This window comes from Nanorana parkeri, unplaced genomic scaffold (assembly GCF_000935625.1).
Source record: "Nanorana parkeri isolate BGI_ZX_2015 unplaced genomic scaffold, ASM93562v1 scaffold455, whole genome shotgun sequence".
Taxonomy (NCBI): Eukaryota; Metazoa; Chordata; class Amphibia; order Anura; family Dicroglossidae; genus Nanorana; species Nanorana parkeri.
This window is the reverse complement of record NW_017306723.1, coordinates 30,148-49,344: the sequence shown is the minus strand read 5'-3', so window position 1 is coordinate 49,344 and position 19,197 is coordinate 30,148. Positions and strand designations below refer to the sequence as shown.

The 19,197-nt window shown below is 42.0% G+C and overlaps 1 protein-coding gene across 1 annotated transcript in view; it reads left to right on the top strand.

Annotated features, from left to right (window-relative positions):
- Positions 1-19,191, top strand: part of NOTCH1 (notch 1) — a 64,313-nt gene extending 45,122 nt beyond the window's left edge. Inside the window, exons 11-34 of the mRNA XM_018560444.1 lie at positions 1,647-1,880; positions 2,051-2,161; positions 3,855-4,047; positions 4,393-4,538; positions 5,109-5,222; positions 7,242-7,361; positions 7,656-7,808; positions 8,364-8,592; positions 9,247-9,448; positions 9,569-9,722; positions 10,272-10,456; positions 10,574-10,706; positions 10,937-11,191; positions 11,279-11,394; positions 11,867-12,435; positions 13,057-13,476; positions 13,590-13,738; positions 14,321-14,540; positions 14,674-14,764; positions 15,528-15,693; positions 15,909-16,207; positions 16,971-17,118; positions 17,222-17,319; positions 17,745-19,191. Coding sequence (XP_018415946.1) covers positions 1,647-1,880; positions 2,051-2,161; positions 3,855-4,047; positions 4,393-4,538; positions 5,109-5,222; positions 7,242-7,361; positions 7,656-7,808; positions 8,364-8,592; positions 9,247-9,448; positions 9,569-9,722; positions 10,272-10,456; positions 10,574-10,706; positions 10,937-11,191; positions 11,279-11,394; positions 11,867-12,435; positions 13,057-13,476; positions 13,590-13,738; positions 14,321-14,540; positions 14,674-14,764; positions 15,528-15,693; positions 15,909-16,207; positions 16,971-17,118; positions 17,222-17,319; positions 17,745-19,166 — 5,927 coding nt within the window. The 3' untranslated portion in view covers positions 19,167-19,191. The remainder of the gene's footprint in view (positions 1-1,646; positions 1,881-2,050; positions 2,162-3,854; positions 4,048-4,392; positions 4,539-5,108; positions 5,223-7,241; positions 7,362-7,655; positions 7,809-8,363; positions 8,593-9,246; positions 9,449-9,568; positions 9,723-10,271; positions 10,457-10,573; positions 10,707-10,936; positions 11,192-11,278; positions 11,395-11,866; positions 12,436-13,056; positions 13,477-13,589; positions 13,739-14,320; positions 14,541-14,673; positions 14,765-15,527; positions 15,694-15,908; positions 16,208-16,970; positions 17,119-17,221; positions 17,320-17,744) is intronic.
- Positions 19,192-19,197: the final 6 nt, after the last annotated feature.

Below are 19,197 nucleotides of genomic sequence, written 5' to 3'. Positions count from 1 at the left end.
TTAGTATTTTCTTTAAAAGAAATCAGCAATGCCAGCCTACATATATATACTTTGGTATAGGTTTTCTATAAAGTATATCTACAGCCATTGTTTTTTTTTTTTTGGAAGGGTTAGATCCACCAGTTTTTATTGCTGTCTGTGTCGCAGCTGGGGAGATTCACCCTCTTTATTTCCCTGCTTGCTATTGTCACCTGCAGAAAGTTCAACAGGAATAGAGGGTGTATCTTTTAACGGGGAAGCCTGTTTCACATGACAACAGTCTAAAAGGAGCTTTGCCTATATTTTTGAGAGATATCCTCTTACTTCCTGTTGGGTCTCGGGGGGATTTTCACTCAATTCCTCCCCCAAACTAAAAACCGGCAGCAGAAAAAAACCTGACATGGGTTTTATTCATTCTCTATTGTATCTGCAAAAAATGGCTTAAGATATAGGTAACATTGCACAGTTCAGTGGGGGAGAGGGCTGATGTGAATGGTCTAAAGTCCTCTGTAATAAACTACAATATAAATCAGCACTTGATAAATCATTTCATCAAGAAGCGGTTTGGAGTTTTGATACATTAAGCAGCCAGATTTCCAGAAAACTATGCTATGTGCAGTAATAAGCAGGAGATTATAAGCCAAGTAGTACTTTTAGAAAGGGATCTGTTGCAGCAGATGTCTCGGGCTCTAGTGTCACAATTAGAGCGAAAGCAGACTGCTTTCCATGTGGAGTGTGGGGCAAAGGTGTTGCCAGCAAAGAGGCCTCCTATTCTATTCTGCTTTTGTGCCTGGTCCTTTTTCTCTCCGGAGCTGTGAGCCTTTTCCATACACAGACAAAAAAGACGCGGGAAAAAAGTTTGAGGCAGCTTTAGAAAACAGCAAGGGCCTTTCTGGGCTGCGGGGAGGAGCAGCCTCTATGACATGAGCTGAGAAAGGGGGATAATGGCGCTATTGTTGTGCAGCTCATGCTGGAGATGGCTCACAGTTGAATAACTTCTAATCAGGCTTGTATGAATGCCAGCAAGTGAGCCATGAAAGCTGCAATATCCACTCGCACCGCCCAGGGTTTTTTACCTTGTCCTCTGTGAGTGTGGAAAACTTTATAATGTATCTTGCAACATTGTCAAAAGGTTTTGTTTTTATAGTTGATATTTTACTTGTTTACATATAACCACAACAATAAGGCCTCAATTACAGTAGTTGGAACATCTAAATACAGGAAAAAGGGGAAGAATAAATGGGTTCTTGTTGACAGGCGTAGTTTTCCTGCATTTGACATGCGTTTAGAACACACTTCAAACACAGGTCAGCAAAATCCCATTTACTTTCATCGACCAGTAAACATGGCAGTTCAGAGTCGACGTTTGACCTGCTTTGTGTTGTGCTGCATTTCTTCGAACGCAGCATGTCCTATTGTGGTGCATTTAACTGCAGCCAAATCAGGTCAAATGCAACCTTTTAGTATGGAGTGTTCCCTAGCTAAATGAACTTCTCTATGGAACAATGTGGCTTAGGTACTTTATTTTAAATGCATTCTTATTACTACGTTACAAGAAAGGCGGTTGGTTTTTACTTGTAGAGTTCTAAATATTTTGGCACTTTGGTTACCTGGCTTTCATATGACCTACAGATACATGTCTGATGTGTAATAATTCTGGTTTCCAGGTTTTACGGGGGTGCACTGTGAGACGGACATAAACGACTGCTACCCAGACCCCTGCCACTATGGTACCTGCATTGATGGCATCGCCACTTTCTCCTGCCTATGTAGACCTGGGTTTACTGGGCGGCTATGTGACACTAACCTTAACGAATGCCAAAGCATGCCGTGTCAGAACAGAGGAGAATGTATTGACCAGATCAACAGCTACATGTGCCAGTGCCCAAAGGGAACCTCGGGTAAGTGTCCTCATCCCTCTGCGATTGTTCAGTTTTCCATTTATTATATTGGGGCTGATTTATAAAGACAGAGAGAAAGGTACCATGGACAGTGAGCAAAATGTTTCACATTAAAAAAACAAACATGAATTCTCTGACCAATGGCTTTTAACTTGTTTTTTCTTTTAAAGGTACAAACTGTGAGATCAATTTGGATGACTGCGCCAGTAACCCATGCGACTCTGGCAAATGCATTGATAAGATTGATGGCTATGAGTGCGCCTGCGAACCAGGCTACACAGGTAATGCGTCTTAATGAGCACTCAGACTGGCCATACACATTATAAAATGATTAGATTTACCATAACTATGTAATGTGATGGCCTACATAAACTATTCAAATTGTAGGTATTCAAGCTATATTGTCTATGGCAGATCTGAACCAGATTGTGCAATCTGATTGTAGCCATAAACATCCAGATTTCTCTTGTTACCTTTTGTGGGTTGCCAGCCTGAATATCTCTATTGTGACTACATCTGATAGGTTGCAGTCACTGTTCAGTAGGGTTGCATCGATACCGGTTTTTCAGTATCGAGTACCGATATTTTTTTTCCGGTACTCTGCGATACAGATATTGAAAGTCCCATTAAGGAAGCCGGGTGGCTTGTAATGACTCGCCGCTCAGCTTTCCGATTAGCAGGGAAGCCGTCCCCATGCTCCATGCCCCACCAGGTAATGAGGAAGCATAGAGTCTGCTTTCTGGCCAATCAGGAAGTTGGGTGGCGGGTAATGACTCGCCTGGCTTCCTAATTGGCCGGGAAGCCAACTCCATGCTCCCTCGTCACCAAGTACTACTATCGGTATCGGTGCATCTCTACTGTTCGGCCAGTCATTTTCCACCAGGCTCAGTCTTTTACGACTTTTGTAGGATTGGTTGCTGCTGACATGGCTACCCATGGCTTAAGTTACGACCAAATTATTAGGAATCGGCTGAAATTAAAGCCATCTATAGCCAGCTTTGCTCAGTGTTGTGTTGTCTCACTGAGAGGCAGGTGGACAGAAAGCTTATTTTGTTCTTTATCTTTCTTATCAGAACTTGTATTTAAACTGAGAAGGGGAACCCCATATCGGTTTTCCTCTTCGTTTTTAGAGATGAGGCTTCAATTAGTCACAGGAAGTGATATGTGAACTCGGCTGGAGGGAGTAAGGACTGAAGTTTGCAATTAGGGAATCTAGACTATTCCACTCAATTAGTGGATCGAGTTTCTAAGCTCGTCTGACTGGTGCGTGGTTAGGGTAGGTTAATATGATTCCTTAATTAAGCAAGACCCCTTTCTACTGCTTACCGATTACCTGTGCAGAGCCTAAAGGTATAAGCTATTGAACTCTCTTCCCGTCCCTCATCTGTCCTGTGATCAATAGACGCTTTTTTTTCACTGTGTATCCCACTGAATGTCTCAGTGACTGGAGAGTAAGGTAACTTAAGGAACCCAGAGGAAAGCATAACAAACAGAGTTCATTCTATTTGTTTTTTTTTTGCAATTTATGATTTAAATTCTAAAAAACACTTTGCATCTAAATGACTGACTGACTGCAAATCATAACCCCCAATGTAGCAACAGTTCCTGTAAAAAAAAAAGTGCCAATGGCAGAATTGCCTAATTCTAATTGCGAGCATATCAAATATATGTTGCTTGCAAGATCTGGGTTGCTAGTGAGGGAGCACCAATGAGGTAACGCCTCCCTCAATTAGGGGGCGATGCCATGGTAGACAATGAGATGAGTAATTCTACTGTGACGAGAAACCACACCTTTTATCTCTGCAATCTTACCCGTCTATGGTGGGCACAGGCTAATTATTTAGCATGTCTGGTTTAATTGATCAGCTAACCTACATATTGGGAGGCCCACCTCCCATCTTCACAAGCTACACAAATAAAAATGTTTCCAGATTATACTGTGATATTTGTCTAAAAAAAAAATGTCTTCTACAGGAAAAATGTGTAATATCAACATTGATGAATGTGCCAGCAACCCGTGCAGTCACGGAGGGACCTGTGAAGACCTTGTCAGTGGTTTTAAGTGCACCTGTCCAGAGGGCTTCCAGGGACACACGTGTATGTCCGAAGTGGATGAGTGCCGCAGCAACCCTTGTATCCATGGGACGTGCCGCGATGGAGTCAACGGGTAATTTGACAGACGCTTAAATCTGTGTAGAGCTAGTTTTAGTGTGAGGTTTAGTTTTTTTCCCAATTCCTGTTGGTTGGGGATGCAGCATTGTGGCATATTTTGCTTTTTGATGTTTAACTTGTGATGATCTGGCTTCCCCTCTCTGGCCATACCCACAGCAGGTTTCGGCCAGCAGGTGCAGGAAAAGAACCTATAGACGCATGGAAGTGGTTTACTGTAAATAATTCTTTGTCATCAGTTTAGAGCTGGTTAATAGAGTTCATATGAGTGTTACTCTGGAAATAGTTTCACAGTGTCTTGTAGTTATGTTTAGTGACTTTGTTTTACTGTACATTTTTAAAGGTACAAGTGCGATTGTGACTCTGGCTGGAGCGGCACCAACTGTGATGTTAATAACAATGAGTGTGACTCCAATCCCTGTATGAACTTCGGAACCTGCAAGGACATGACCAGCGGCTACATCTGCTCCTGTAGAGAAGGATTCACTGGTTAGTATGAGACCCCCACACAAAAGGCAATGTGGCAAGAGAAGTAGGATGCAAATGTACATGACTGTTTAATGTATAAACGTGTGGCATTGGATTCATAAGTGGACAGTGTATTCATACATAAATGGTCCGTATAGTAAGCTCAATGGAAAATTGTTTACATTAAGATTACTGCAAAAGACACAGGGCGCTTTTTGTGCCTTGAAGAATATGTGCTTATGGAAAGGGTTCTTTAAAGTAAGAGTTGTGTAAAACACCTCCGGAAACGGTTCTAGCCATCTCAGTAGATTGCTTCAAGAAAGGCTGGTGTATTTCTAAATGCACACAATCTAAATGGCTACTAATAATTTTTAGAAATGACACTGCAGAATAATTATTTAGGGAATAGCCATTTGGCATTGGGGATCAGCATGGAATTTTAGAGGAAATTGGAGAACACTTTATTTTTCTGGTGTTTTCTGAAACTGAGGGTTTAGGTTTCCTTTACAGATGAATTTACTAGACAGGTGTGTTTTTGTTTTTTTCTTCTAACCTAATGATAAAATGTAACATTATGTCTTGTTCTCGCAGGAGTAAACTGTCAGACCAACATTAACGAGTGTGCGTCAAATCCTTGTCTGAACCAAGGCACATGCATAGACGGGGTTGCCGGATACAAGTGCATTTGTCCACTCCCCTATACAGGTCAGCCACCCACCCAGCACATAGGATATATCTTCCATGTAGTAATCGGAACTAGGCAAACATCATCTTCCTTTTAATGTCATTGTGGGCGTGCGTGCGTGCTGTGCAGTGGAAAAAGTGCAACCTCCTCATCCATGCCATTGTGGGTTCTCTGCGTTTGACCTCCAGCAATAATATGGCTTTGCATGCAAGAAGCCATGATTAGGCATTATCTGCATATGTTATTGTATTACTGCTAAAGACAGAAGAATAGCTAGGAATTTAGGAAGTCACAGCCAGAGTTAGTAATACATGTCAGTAGGAATGCTTCATATGCGATTCCCTTCCCAACTTCCAGTTGTAGTTTGTCTACCGGCAGAATTGTAGTTATTTTATATCCTGGGGGAAATGTGGGACATGTTGTGACAACATATTGTGGTGGAAATGCAAGGACCATGACAGGTGAGTTTTCAATCTTAATGATCATGGGCTTAAACCATAACTTGTGTAAATGTGTAGAGGAAAAAATCACCCCCTAAAAAGCCGAGCCTTGTTTTCCTGGCAGTATTCATTGTTCTGCCCTAACGAAATAAAAGGAAAATATTTTGCTTGGAGAAAAAAAAGATGAATTGCCTCGTGCTCTTTTTTTCAACAACATTTTTTACATTGTTTTTCCAGAAAACAGGCTGAGGTACTCTCTGGAAATGCTTCCGAGATACTTTCAGGGGCCTCTGGGTGGAAAAATCTCCTATGCACATATTTTGTTCTGCTCTTTTGACAGTAACGGAGGCCAACAACCACAGTACCCAGTCTGGCCTCCATGGGGCGGATAAGGGTTATTTTGACAGATATGCAATGGCTGGGAACTGGTCCCAGTCAGAACCTGCATGTTCGCTTCCTGCTTCCCCTTCCATTAAAATGGCTGTGCAGACAATTGAAGGAAGCAACGATGAATTTCCTGACTGGTCCTGGTCTCCAAAGCAACAAAGGGGGATCGTGAAGGTTTTGGAAAGTGGCCACCACAGACGAGAGAGATAGTAGCTAGCAGAAAATTAGATTAAATATGAAAATATGTGAATTATTAACCTATCCTATTGAGGAATGTAGTTTTCCTGTTGATTGTCTGCACATCAGCACTTTTTCAGTCCTTTATGGTACTTTATATTCATTATTGGTAAGTTTTTTTGAAGACTTACACACAGGGTGTCACTCATGTTTTGATCCATATATATATTCACATATTTTCATATTTATTCCAAACCTTTAGCGCTGTGACAACACTTTACACTTTCACTTTACACCTCTCATAGCAGCTTTAGGATCATTACTTGACTTTTAGTTTACTTTCCAAAAGCGCAGATTTTTTGTTGCAATCAGAAAATTAGATTACCAGCTATGTAATAACCTCACATGCATCCCACCAAACCTTACTATATCTTAATGTAGTATTGCAGATGCCGTACTCACGTGAAATGGTCATTCCATACCAAACTGATATTTTGGTTATTGGAGAGTTAAACCTGCCCTTGAAATTTCTATTTCTTGGTAGCGCTTTGGCAAGTTTTCTATGCCGAGTTCCTGGCCCATTATTGGGGTCTTCCACTATTTCTGCTGGATTTCTATATTTTATACTGTGAAGAATATAATAGGAGCATCTTGAGTGATTTATTACTGAAAGATCATTTTTGAGTGCACTGGCTTTTTATCAGAATCTGATTTTTTTTTTTACCTTTGAAGAGAGTATAAAAGGTTGCAGTCTGTTGGGTTTTATTGTTTTCTGGTTCCCTGACAATTGTCACTGAAACAGGAAGTGAGACCAAGTCTCCCAATGGGGCACCTCTGCTGTGACAGATGTGATTTTTAAAATTTCCACTGTTATGGTGTCAGGACAGAAAATGGCAAAGCAATAACATTTTGACTGAGATACTAACCCTTCCCTATGCCATAAAAAGAAAAACAGTTGGTGTTCTGCTTTCCTGTTGGTTATTTAGCTTTCTTTGATTGCTGAGTGTATTAAAGTAAGGCTTGCTTTCTTGTCAGGGGAGACATGTGAAGATGTGCTGGCACCGTGTGGTAACAACCCATGTAAGAACGGAGGCAGATGTCAGGAGTCTGAAGACTATGAAAGCTTCTCCTGCCTTTGTCCTGTGGGATGGCAAGGTTTGTGTATAAATCCATTTATAAATTCACAAAGAAAAAGATAACCTCAGCTGACGTCTTCTTAGTTAAATGCCTCACTCTCAGGAGATCATTTACATTATGCATATTGTGGTTCTTTTGGTTACTGTGCATGGACCTTGATATTTGGATAAAAAGTCTTGCAGTTCTTTCAAGAGCAATTAATGTTTTACCAGCAACCAAAAAGATCTTCCAAGAAAGAAAAATCTTTAATGCTGAAGTCAAAATGTGCTCTTCTGTTTTTCCTCTTTGTAAATCTATACATGTTTTCACCAGGCCAAACCTGTGAAATTGACATCAATGAATGCGTGAAGAACCCTTGCCGAAATGGTGCTTTGTGCCAGAACACTAACGGAAACTACAAGTGTAATTGTAAACCCGGGTACACCGGCAGGAACTGTGAGACGGATATCAACGATTGTCTGCCAAGTGAGTGTCGCATAACCAAAATTTACCCCCACCCCTTAAACTTCTCTCTCCCTCTCTAGAGCTTATCCTGGCATTATTTTTTTTTCTTTTACCATGTTCCTGTAGGGAGATGTTTTTTCCTTTCTGTGAAATCCTCACCACGCCTCAAGAGCTACATCTCCCAAGAGCCTTTTCCCTGGACAGTGTATGGGCAGGCTCTTGGGAGACAGGGCAACAGCACTGTTTTTGCTGAGAATTAAGGCAATGTATGCATGTAGAGAGGGGCGCAAGGGATGTGAGATAGGTGAAGTTCTGCAGTTCATCGGGCAGGGCTGACAAGTGGTTGGGATTTCAGAGCAGCGGAGGGCACTGTGTTGTAAGCTCAAACCATAAGTTAGGAGCATGCTGCATTTCTGACAGATCAACAGGTATTCTTCTGTACTTGCAGTGTTTTCAAGGGGAGTATGCATGCCTTTCAGAAATGTTCTATATACATTTTAAATATTATTTGCTTTGGTGGAGTTTTTTGGTTTTTTTTTAGTGTCCTCTTCATTATTCCTTTTTCCCGTTTTTTAGATCCCTGCCACAACGGAGGCTCCTGCACTGATGGTGTTAACGAATTTTTCTGCAACTGTTTGCCGGGCTTCCGTGGTCCAAATTGTAATGAGGACATAAATGAATGTGCGAGCAACCCGTGTAAAAATGGTGCCAACTGCACTGACTGCGTCAACAGCTACACTTGTACTTGTCCATCTGGATTTAGCGGCATCCATTGTGAAATTAATACACCTGATTGCACAGAAAGGTACTGCTCCCTTTGGCCTTAATATTGGTTTTGGGTTTAAGTATATGAATGGTTTATATAGACTTTGTCTCTCTACTAGCAAAAGTGTACTTATTTGTGGGTAAGAAGGATCACGATTGCCACAATTTTGAATACGTATGTGCTAATCAGGTTTACAGACCTTGTAATTGGCTAACCTTGTCCTAAGGGCGGGCTTACAGCAGAATAATGGTTAGCAGCTGAGAGGAACAGATCACTAATTTAGTTCAGGTTTATTTATAAAGTTTAACATTGAACAGTTTTTGGCCTGTAACATGTTACAGTCCCTAGTGTCAGTTTCTGGAGCTGGAATAGATGGGCAAAGGGACAGGATTTAAATGGTCAGTCTACCCAAATTGATATTTTACATTTGGGTGGGGCTTACTGGGCCTTCTTTTATGTCTTGGATGCCCCAACAGTGAGATCTTCCTGCCATAATTCCCATTACCGCTCCACTCCATCTTGCGTGTTTGCCTATTTAAGCTAGCAGTGCAGAGATCTTACCAGTAGAGTATCGGAGAGGTAGAAGGCCCTCTCTAGCATCCACCAATACTGAAATATCAGATTTGTTAGGTATGACCTTTCAAATAACTCAGGGATAAAGTTATGCCATAACATTTTGCTTCCTTTTTCCAGCTCTTGCTTCAATGGTGGCACTTGTGTCGACGGCATCAACACATTCACCTGCCTCTGTCCACCTGGCTTTACCGGGAGCTACTGCCAGCATGACATCAATGAGTGTGACTCCAAACCCTGCATGAATGGGGGAACATGCCAGGACAGCTATGGCACGTACAAGTGCACCTGCCCTCAGGGGTACACTGGGTTAAACTGCCAGGTAGGTATTGAAGCCTTTTACTGTTTACCCACATGGACAAAGAGTCTGAATTTAGACATGTTATTTGCTTTAGTGTTTTTGAGTTTTGTGCCTCAACAGTTTTATTTAAATTTTCAACAGAATTTGGTTCATTGGTGTGACTCCTCTCCTTGCAAAAATGGAGGAAAATGCTGGCAGAGGAATAATCTGTATCGATGTGAATGCAACAGTAGCTGGACCGGATTGTACTGTGATGTGCCCAATGTTTCGTGTGAGGTTGCTGCCCTACAGCGAAGTGAGTTGGGGACCCAATAGTGACAAAACCGCTGCATAGAGTTAAATGCCAAACTCCAGCTAAAACTGTTAGGCTTCTATAAAGTGTAAAAGGGCTAGAACATCTGCCAAGTTTTAATCGCTGTTTGTCTCCTTTAGAGAGAGATTCCCTCATTTCCTGGTCTGGTGACAGGGTGTCACAAGGAAAAATTTCATGGAATATCTCTCTGATGCAGTCAGATGCAGCAACAAAAGCACATGTATTTAGTAGAGTTGTCAGGGATGAGAATATGTCCGGTTTTTTTTTGCTGTCTGTGTCTTCCTGTCCCAGTGACAACCACAACATCTCATTTCTTGTCCTGGTGTCATCTGGACAGAATGTGAGGGGAAGTCCCCCTAGTAAGGACACAGCAGTAAAATTGAGAGCTTCTGACTCTCACTCACTTTATGAAAAACTAAAAAAGTTTTGGCTAGAATTAGGCCATAATAATGAATACCAACTCGGGTCATTCTCTGTACAAGTCACCTTTACCTACTCTAGTCCATCTAACATGACCATTGTTTCTTTTAGATGTGGATGTTAACAATCTGTGCCGCAATTCCGGGTCATGTAGGGACACTGGGAATACTCACTATTGTTTGTGCCAGCCCGGTTACACTGGTAGTTACTGCGAGGCGCAGGTGGATGAATGCTCTCCCAGTCCATGCCAGAATGGAGCTACATGCACGGACTACCTAGGAGGCTACTCCTGTGAGGTATACCATCTCTTTGATGTTTTACTAACATTATAAAACTGAATTCCTGACATGTCGGTGTAATCGTGGCAGAGAGATGCGATCAGCTGACTATGTGTTTGTTTTTGCCTTTTCCAGTGCGTAGCTGGATATCATGGTGTTAACTGCTCAGAGGAGATCAATGAATGCCACTCTCACCCTTGTCAGAATGGAGGAATTTGTATTGATCTTATCAACACTTACAAATGCTCCTGTCCCAGAGGAACGCAGGGTGAGTCAGAAAACGATCCCATTGAAATTCTGTTAGAATATTACATTTCTTTATGGATACCCTCTGTCCATAGAATGTTACTTTCTTACACCTATGGTGAAAACCACATACAAAGAGTGTTCTCTTGCTGACAGCAGAAAAAAATATGTATGCTTGCAAAGTGAACCAGTTATTCTGAATGATTTAAAAAATCTAAATTTCCACATTTCATAAAGTGCTTTTTTTTGCAGGCGTTCATTGCGAAATTAACATTGATGACTGCAATCCATCTTATGAAGGACCCAACCAAGAGCCTAAATGTTTTAATAGCGGCAAATGTGTTGACCGTGTAGGTGGCTACCACTGTAACTGCCTGCCAGGTTTTGTTGGCGAGCGCTGTGAAGGAGATGTAAATGAATGCCTGTCTAGCCCTTGTGATGCCCGCGGAACGCAGAACTGCGTGCAGCTCATTAATGATTACCAATGTGAATGCAGGCAGGGGTTCATGGGTAAGACACAACCCTCATGCATTTGTGGAGCTTTATGGTCTAGTTATTGTGGGCTTTCAAGTTTACAGCGTGTTACTTTCCCCTCAGGGAGGCGCTGTGAATCGTTGCTTGATGGCTGCAAAACGAAACCCTGCAGGAATGGAGGAACCTGCGCTATCGCCAGCAATACGGAACGTGGTTTCATCTGCAAGTGTCCACCGGTAAGTATAGGGGCATAATGTGTGAAGTCTATAGATGGATTAGATCTGTCTTTTAGATTGTAAACCCTCACGGGCAGGGCCCTCCTTACAACATCTTGTCTTGAATTGTATTCTTGAATTCTCTATATTGTAAGGCGCGGCACAAACTGTTGGCGCTATATAAATCCTGTATAATTATAATAGTAATAATGATTAACTTGTTTTGGCTAACTCATACCCCTGCAATGTGAGAAGAAGCAATAAAATACAACCACTGTGTAGCACTGCAGAGCAGGAAATGGAGCCTCCATATGTAATGAGCAAATATGGCAGCCACATGTACACATATAATTACAAATTATACATGAAAATAATGTTTTAGAAATAGTAATCAATAGTGCTAAGACTATTTACATAAAACTGATATCCTTCACTTGAATATCTGCATATTTCCTTTAAATGCACTCTGTGTGATACAATGTCTTTGTTGCAGGGATTTGATGGCGCTACTTGTGAATATGACACTCGTATGTGTGGAAACCTGCAATGTCTGAATGGGGGCACCTGTATATCTACATTAAAGAGCCCCAAATGCTTGTGTGCCGATGGGTTTACTGGTCTAGAGTGCCAACATGCAGTCAGCAGTTCTTGTAATCCAAACTCTTGCTATAACGGTGGCACATGCAAGTCTCTTCCCCAGGAGCCATTTTATCAGTGTATCTGTCCCAGGCATTTTAACGGTCTCTTTTGCCACATTCTGGACTATGAGTTTGAAGGTGGTTCAGGCCAGGACATCATTCCACCCAAAATCAGCGAAAAGTGCGAGAGTGATTGGTGTGCCGCACAAGCCGGGAACAAGATCTGCAATGCTCAGTGCAACAGTAATGCCTGCGGTTGGGACGGAGGAGACTGTTCGCTTGACTTCAATGACCCATGGAAGAACTGCTCGCAGGCACTGCAGTGCTGGAAGTACTTCAATGATGACAAATGCGACTCACAGTGCAACAACGCAGGCTGCCTCTATGATGGCTTTGACTGCCAAACAATTGAAGTCCAGTGCAAGTAAGTAAATTATAAAAGTAAATGATAGCCTAAAATTAAGTTATGCCTAGAAATTCTAGAACAGAATCTAGCTACGTATTGTAGTAACATTGTGTATTAACGCGCAACTCCATAGGTAAAAATTAGAGCTGAAGCCCGTCAATTTTAACAAAAAGTACACTAGCAGTGGGCCCAACCCCCCTCTCCCACACTTCAAGGGTTAAATACTCGTTCAGTCTAGAGGTAGAGGAATAAGGTGTAATACCTTATTCCTCACTCTGTCAGGCTCCCTCCCATCTGTGCGATCAGTCCCCTACAGCATCTACTCTAAGACAGGCCGGCAGTTGCAAGTTGATTTTATCATGTACAATTCAGTGCTGATAACTCTGCACTCCATGCTCTTGCACAACATGGAGTGCCGGAGCCTGCAAGAGCGAGTAAGAAGCTAAGTATTCCACTCAAATGCTTGTTAAATCTAGGGGTAGAGCAATAAACACTTGCAGTGAGGACAGGCCTCACTGCAAGGGAATTTTTTTTTTTTTTTATTCTGGGATTTCAGCTTTAAACATTTTATTATCAGTATTTCATATGTACATATATCAAGTTTTTTAAAAATATCTCTCCTTTCTCCCTCACCTCCAGCCCTCTTTACGACCAGTACTGTAAAGACCATTTCCAGGATGGACACTGTGATCAAGGCTGCAACAATGCTGAGTGTGAATGGGACGGTCTGGATTGCGCCAATAACATGCCTGAGAAACTGGCAGATGGCACCTTGGTGGTGGTGGTCCTTATGACTCCAGAGGAGCTGAAGAACAATTCCTTTAATTTCCTCAGAGAGCTGAGTCGAATTCTGCACACCAATGTTGTCTTCAAGAAGAATGAAAACAATGACTATATGATCATCCCGTACTATGGAAACAAGGAGGAGCTTAAGAAGCATCACATTAAACGATCTGTACCAGAATGGTCTGAGGCCTCCAGTGCCATATTCAGCAGTTTAAGGGATTCCTTGATCCCTGGACGGTATCGGAGGGAACTGGACCAGCTGGAAGTAAAAATGTAAACTAACTTTTTTTTTTTTTTTTTTTAAATCACACATTCAATACTAGCAGGTTCACTAATGGCTGCCACTATGTATGACTAACCCTTTTCCTTTTTTTTCCCCCTAACAGGTCAATTGTATACTTGGAAATAGATAACCGGCAATGTTTCCAGGCTTCATCCCAGTGCTTTAACAGCGCAACAGACGTAGCGGCCTTTCTTGGAGCGCTTGCCTCCCTTGGGAACCTAGACATCCCGTATAAGATTGAAGCTGTAAAAAGTAAGTGGGGTACCAGAATAGAGAAGGACTTATTCCAAACTCTTTACAGTCTGATGACTTAAAATACCAAGCCTTTCATTTTTTGTTCTCCTCTCCCAGCTAGCTAAATAGTATACCTTTTTATGTTTGCTTTTTTCTTTTTTGTCTTCCTTAGATTTTTATTGAGATCATTAATGCTTTAAGGGTGGGGGGAGGGGAAGAGAGAAATTGATCAATCGCATACATGAGGTGGTGGAAACGGTATCTCTAAAATCCCACTTAAATCCTCCGTCTTAACAGCTCAATGAGAGCGCAGTGATATAAAGTTCATTAATCCGTTTTCTTAAAGGAGTAAAGCAAACCTGTCTCTTGATACTGCCGACTGGGGCAAAAGAGAATTTTAACAGTAATTTGCAATTCTGATGAGTAAGATAAAATAACATTATTTTTAGTGTTTTTTATTTTTTTTTTCTCTTCTGAAGAGTGTTCCTTTTTTTTTTTTTTTCTCTTTTATTAACAAATTCCCCTTCATTTTCCTTGTGTCGGCGGTGTGAAATGCAGCTTTAATGTCTGTCTTACCAAGTCTGTCCTGTTTTCCATTAGGTGAAACGGCACCTCCACCACCCAGCTCTCCACTGTATCCTGGCTTGGTTGTTGGAGCGATCTCCCTCCTGCTGATCTTCCTCGTGGCCGGGGTCATCGTGAACAAGAAGAGACGGAGAGAGCACGGGCACCTCTGGTTCCCAGAGGGTTACACAGTGAAAGAGTCAAACAAGTCCAAGAAACGAAGAGAGCCCCTTGGGGAAGATTCTGTGGGTTTAAAGTAAGTGAGAAGATTTGCCTTTTTTTATTAGGGGGAGAGGTGGGATTGAAGGAGTAATTTTTGTTTGTTTGTCACCTAATCTGTTAATACGACTACAGCTTGTCATCTAATTCTGTTCCCTTGAACATTATAGGCCACTGAAGAATGGTGCAGATGGTTCGCTGATGGATGACAACCAAAATGAGTGGGGTGATGAAGAAACGCTGGACAGCAAGAGATTCAGAGTAAGTTTTTCCTGAGACATCTGCAAATTGTACAAATTTTTTTTCTTGGGACATTACAGTATAGAAATATAGATATATTGGTTGTGTGTTTTTATACTAATTTTGTCAGGTTTTATGTTTAGTTTTTAGACATATTCAAAAGGCCAGCTAAACACAAAACTAGTATTTTTAGTCTTTGATTGTTGTCTAGTTAAATCACATATTGGGTTTACATAACAGTCAGGAACTACAGTGCTATGATCTTCTTGCCATAAAACTACTTGACTACTGTGGCCATCACAAAGCCAAAGAATGGTGTCACCCTTCCCTGATGACTTCTCCCTAATATAGACGTAACAAATGTGTGGGGAGTACAGCAGTGTAAGGGCTTTACATTCTACGTGGTCTTATAGGAGGGGCAGAGACACAAACTACTGCAGGAAACTTTCACCATTGTGGGAGGGGCAGAGTCACAAACTACTGCAGGAAACTCACCATTGTGGGAGGGGCAGAGACACAAACTACTGCAGAGAAATCTCGCAAATGTAGGAAGGGCATGGACCTAAAGTTCTGTGGGGAAATCTCATCAATGTGGGAGGGGCAAAGATGCAAACAACTTTGGGGAATCACTCATCCTTTAGGAGCCAGAAGAAGCTCTGCAGGGCTGTTCAACACATCAGTTTCCACTTACAACCAGCATTTCAATTTTAAACGTAGCTGCCGTTAAAGTGCTAGCATTCTGGTATTGTGACATCCTGGTAATCAGTGTTTTTGTTCTGCTAAGTTTGAAGATCAGGTGATGCTTCCTGACCTTGGAGATCAGACTGATCACAGACAATGGACTCAACAACATCTAGATGCAGCTGACCTCCGAGCTCCATCCATAGCACCCACACCGCCACAGGGAGAAATCGATGCTGACTGTATGGACGTTAATGTACGCGGACCAGGTACGATGACCATTCAGATGCATTTTTTTCCTTTTAAAGTATAAGGGTTACCAGACCAAAGCAATGAAATGGCTTGTGTTATAATTTGCCTTTTTGGCTAGTGTCACTGGTCTATTGCATGGTATACAATTTTATGTAAAGATCTTACTTGGGGTAAAATGTGACGAGCACTGGTTTCATTCTATAGGTAACTGTGTTTGTTGACCCCTTTTCAGATGGTTTCACGCCACTCATGATCGCAGCATGCAGTGGAGGAGGCTTGGAAACTGGCAACAGTGAAGAAGATGAAGATGCTTCTGGGCAAATGATCTCGGACTTTATTGGGCAGGGTGCCAACCTACATAGCCAAACTGACCGCACCGGAGAGACGCCACTCCACCTGGCTGCCCGATATGCCAGAGCAGACGCTGCCAAACGTTTGCTGGAATCCAGTGCAGATGCCAATGTTCAGGATAACATGGGGAGGACTCCTCTTCATGCTGCTGTAGCAGCAGATGCCCAAGGCGTATTTCAGGTATGATAAATCTTTTGTTTTTAATAATGGTGGGTTTAGGGTTTGGATTAAAGGAAAAGTGTATTTTTGTGGAGCGCTCATTCTGAGTTACTTTTATGAAAATATGACCTTATTAACTTGTGGTGCGATTGTTCACGTTTGCTATTGCCATGTTTTCATGCTGGCTCTCGTATAGAGATCTGTAGAGTCTTTCCAAATATCAGAGAATAAACTCTGCAACCCAGCTAACCAGTGGCTGACATAAACATGGAAGGTCTGTGGTCCTCAGTCACTCTAATCAGACTGATAGACTTGCAGTGGGAGAAACCATAAAGCGCGGTCACTGTGTAGCAATATACAGTAAACAGACCCTGCATAAAAAATGCATAAATATGACTGTCCCATGTACACATATAACTGCAAACATATAATTTTTTTCACTGAATTTCTACAGTAAGCAGATTCTAATGTCTACTTTTTATTAGACATTAGAATTTGTTTAGCTTAATGTAGAAATTCTTACTGAAGTGAAAAAAAATGCAATATAAAGGCTGTCATTTCTAAATTCCTTCTGAAAATCCTAGCTGTTTGCCTTCAATATTTTGAGTGGGTGGTCTAGAGCAAGCATACAGCAAGTGAAACCAGAACCTCCAAAGTCCATACTTCTCATTTGTGAAAGTTTAGAAGCCTGAGGGCCATCTTAACAGCCAGATAAATGCCATACTACTTTTGTGGAATCATTGATATTCAAGACATATATTTTTTTTTTATTTGTTTGAAACAGATTCTTATACGTAACAGAGCAACAGACCTAGATGCCCGTATGCATGATGGCACAACACCACTGATCCTGGCAGCTCGTCTGGCAGTGGAAGGCATGGTTGAAGAACTTATCAACTCCCACGCTGATGTGAATACAATCGATGAGTTAGGTGAGGATCTGGTGATCTGCATCTCCTTTGCATGCTGCGATAATTGATTTGGCATGTTTGGAGAAATTTTAATTTCTGATGTAATTTTTAAATTCATTTTCAGGAAAATCTGCTTTGCATTGGGCCGCAGCAGTAAATAATGTGGATGCTGCAATGGTCCTGCTGAAGAATGGTGCCAACAAGGACATGCAAAACAATAAGGTATGAGCTGTTGGAAATAGAGAATACTTTCTTTTAGTTGTGGATGGGGCCTTGTGTGTATGCATATGTTTGGGTATGAATAAATACACCTATAATAGAAATAAATGGACTTATAATTAAAATATCATTTTTGGTTGGACCGGCCCTTTAATTATGTCACCTAGTGCAGTTTATTTTTGCTTTTTCTTGTGACTAAACGGTGTCCTTTAAAAATAGTTATGTAGCACACTATTTTCAACACAAATATTAGGGTTATTTATTGGGGATATGATTTATTTAATTTATTAAGCACAATGTTCACAAATAGATTTAACCCCTTCGTGACTGACGACGTACAGTGTACGTCGCCAGCTTGATAATACATTTTAGACAAAATAAATATCCCATACCACCCTCTTAGTAATTTGAACTTTCCATATTTGCAGGAGGAGACTCCGTTGTTCCTGGCAGCAAGAGAAGGAAGCTATGAAACTGCTAAGATGCTGTTGGATCACTTTGCAAATAGAGACATTACTGACCACATGGATAGGCTTCCCCGTGACATTGCCCAGGAACGCATGCATCATGACATTGTCCGGTTACTGGATGAATACAACCTGGTGAGGAGTCCTCAGCTGCACAACGGTCCACTGGGTGCTCCAACCTTATCTCCTCCCATCTGTTCCCCAAATGGCTATATTGGGAATATGAAACCAGCAGTACAAGGGAAAAAGGCTCGAAAGCCTGGTGCCAAGGGCCCTGGTTGTAAAGATTCCAAAGATATGAAGGCCAGGAGAAAAAAGTCTCAAGACGGAAAAAACGGACTTCTGGATTCAGGAAGCTCTGGGGTGTTATCTCCTGTTGACTCATTGGAGTCACCTCATGGGTATTTGTCAGATGTCTCTTCTCCTCCTCTGATGACCTCTCCATTTCAGCAGTCTCCTTCAATGCCTCTCAACCACCTCACCAACATGCCAGATTCTCATATTGGCCTGAATCACCTAAATATGAATGCCAAGCAAGAAATGGCTGCTGGTTCTAATCGAATGTGCTTTGAGACAATGGCGCCCCGTCTTACTCATCTCTCTGTGTCTAGTCCCAGCGCTGTTCTAAACACTGGCTCCTTGCAGTTTACAGTGGGAGGTGCACCTGTCATTAATGGGCAGTGTGACTGGCTAGCAAGATTGCAAAATGGGATGGTAGCAAACCAGTACAATCCTATGAGGAGTAACCTCCAACAAGGTGGTAACCAACAAGCATCAGCCCTTCAGCATGGTCTGATGACATCTTTGCACAACGGTTTGCCAACAGGTCTGACACAAATGATGACCTACCAGGCCATGCCAAACACGAGGATGACCAACCAATCTCAAATTCTCCAAGCGCAGCAGATACAACAAATTCAACAGAGTTTACAGCTGCAGCAACAAAGTATGCAGCAACAACAACAGCAGCAGCAGCACAATCCAAGCTCTGGATCTGGCAGCCATATTGTTGCTCCTTTTTGTGGAAGTGATATGGCCCAGTCAGAAATGCAGCAGATGACAGGTAATGGCCTACATGCCATACTCCCCCAGGACACCCAAATCCTGACTGGCTCACTGCCAGCACCTCTCACGCAGTCTATGACGACTACTCAGTTCTTAACGCCACCATCTCAGCACAGTTACTCCTCCCCGATGGACAACACTCCAAACCATCAGTTACAGGTGCCTGATCACCCATTTCTGACACCATCTCCTGAGTCACCGGACCAGTGGTCAAGTTCCTCCCCTCATTCCAATATGTCTGATTGGTCAGAGGGTATATCAAGTCCGCCTACAAACATACAATCCCAGCATAATCACATTCCAGAAGCTTTTAAATAAACTGCCGAGACTAGACCCTTAAAGACAGATT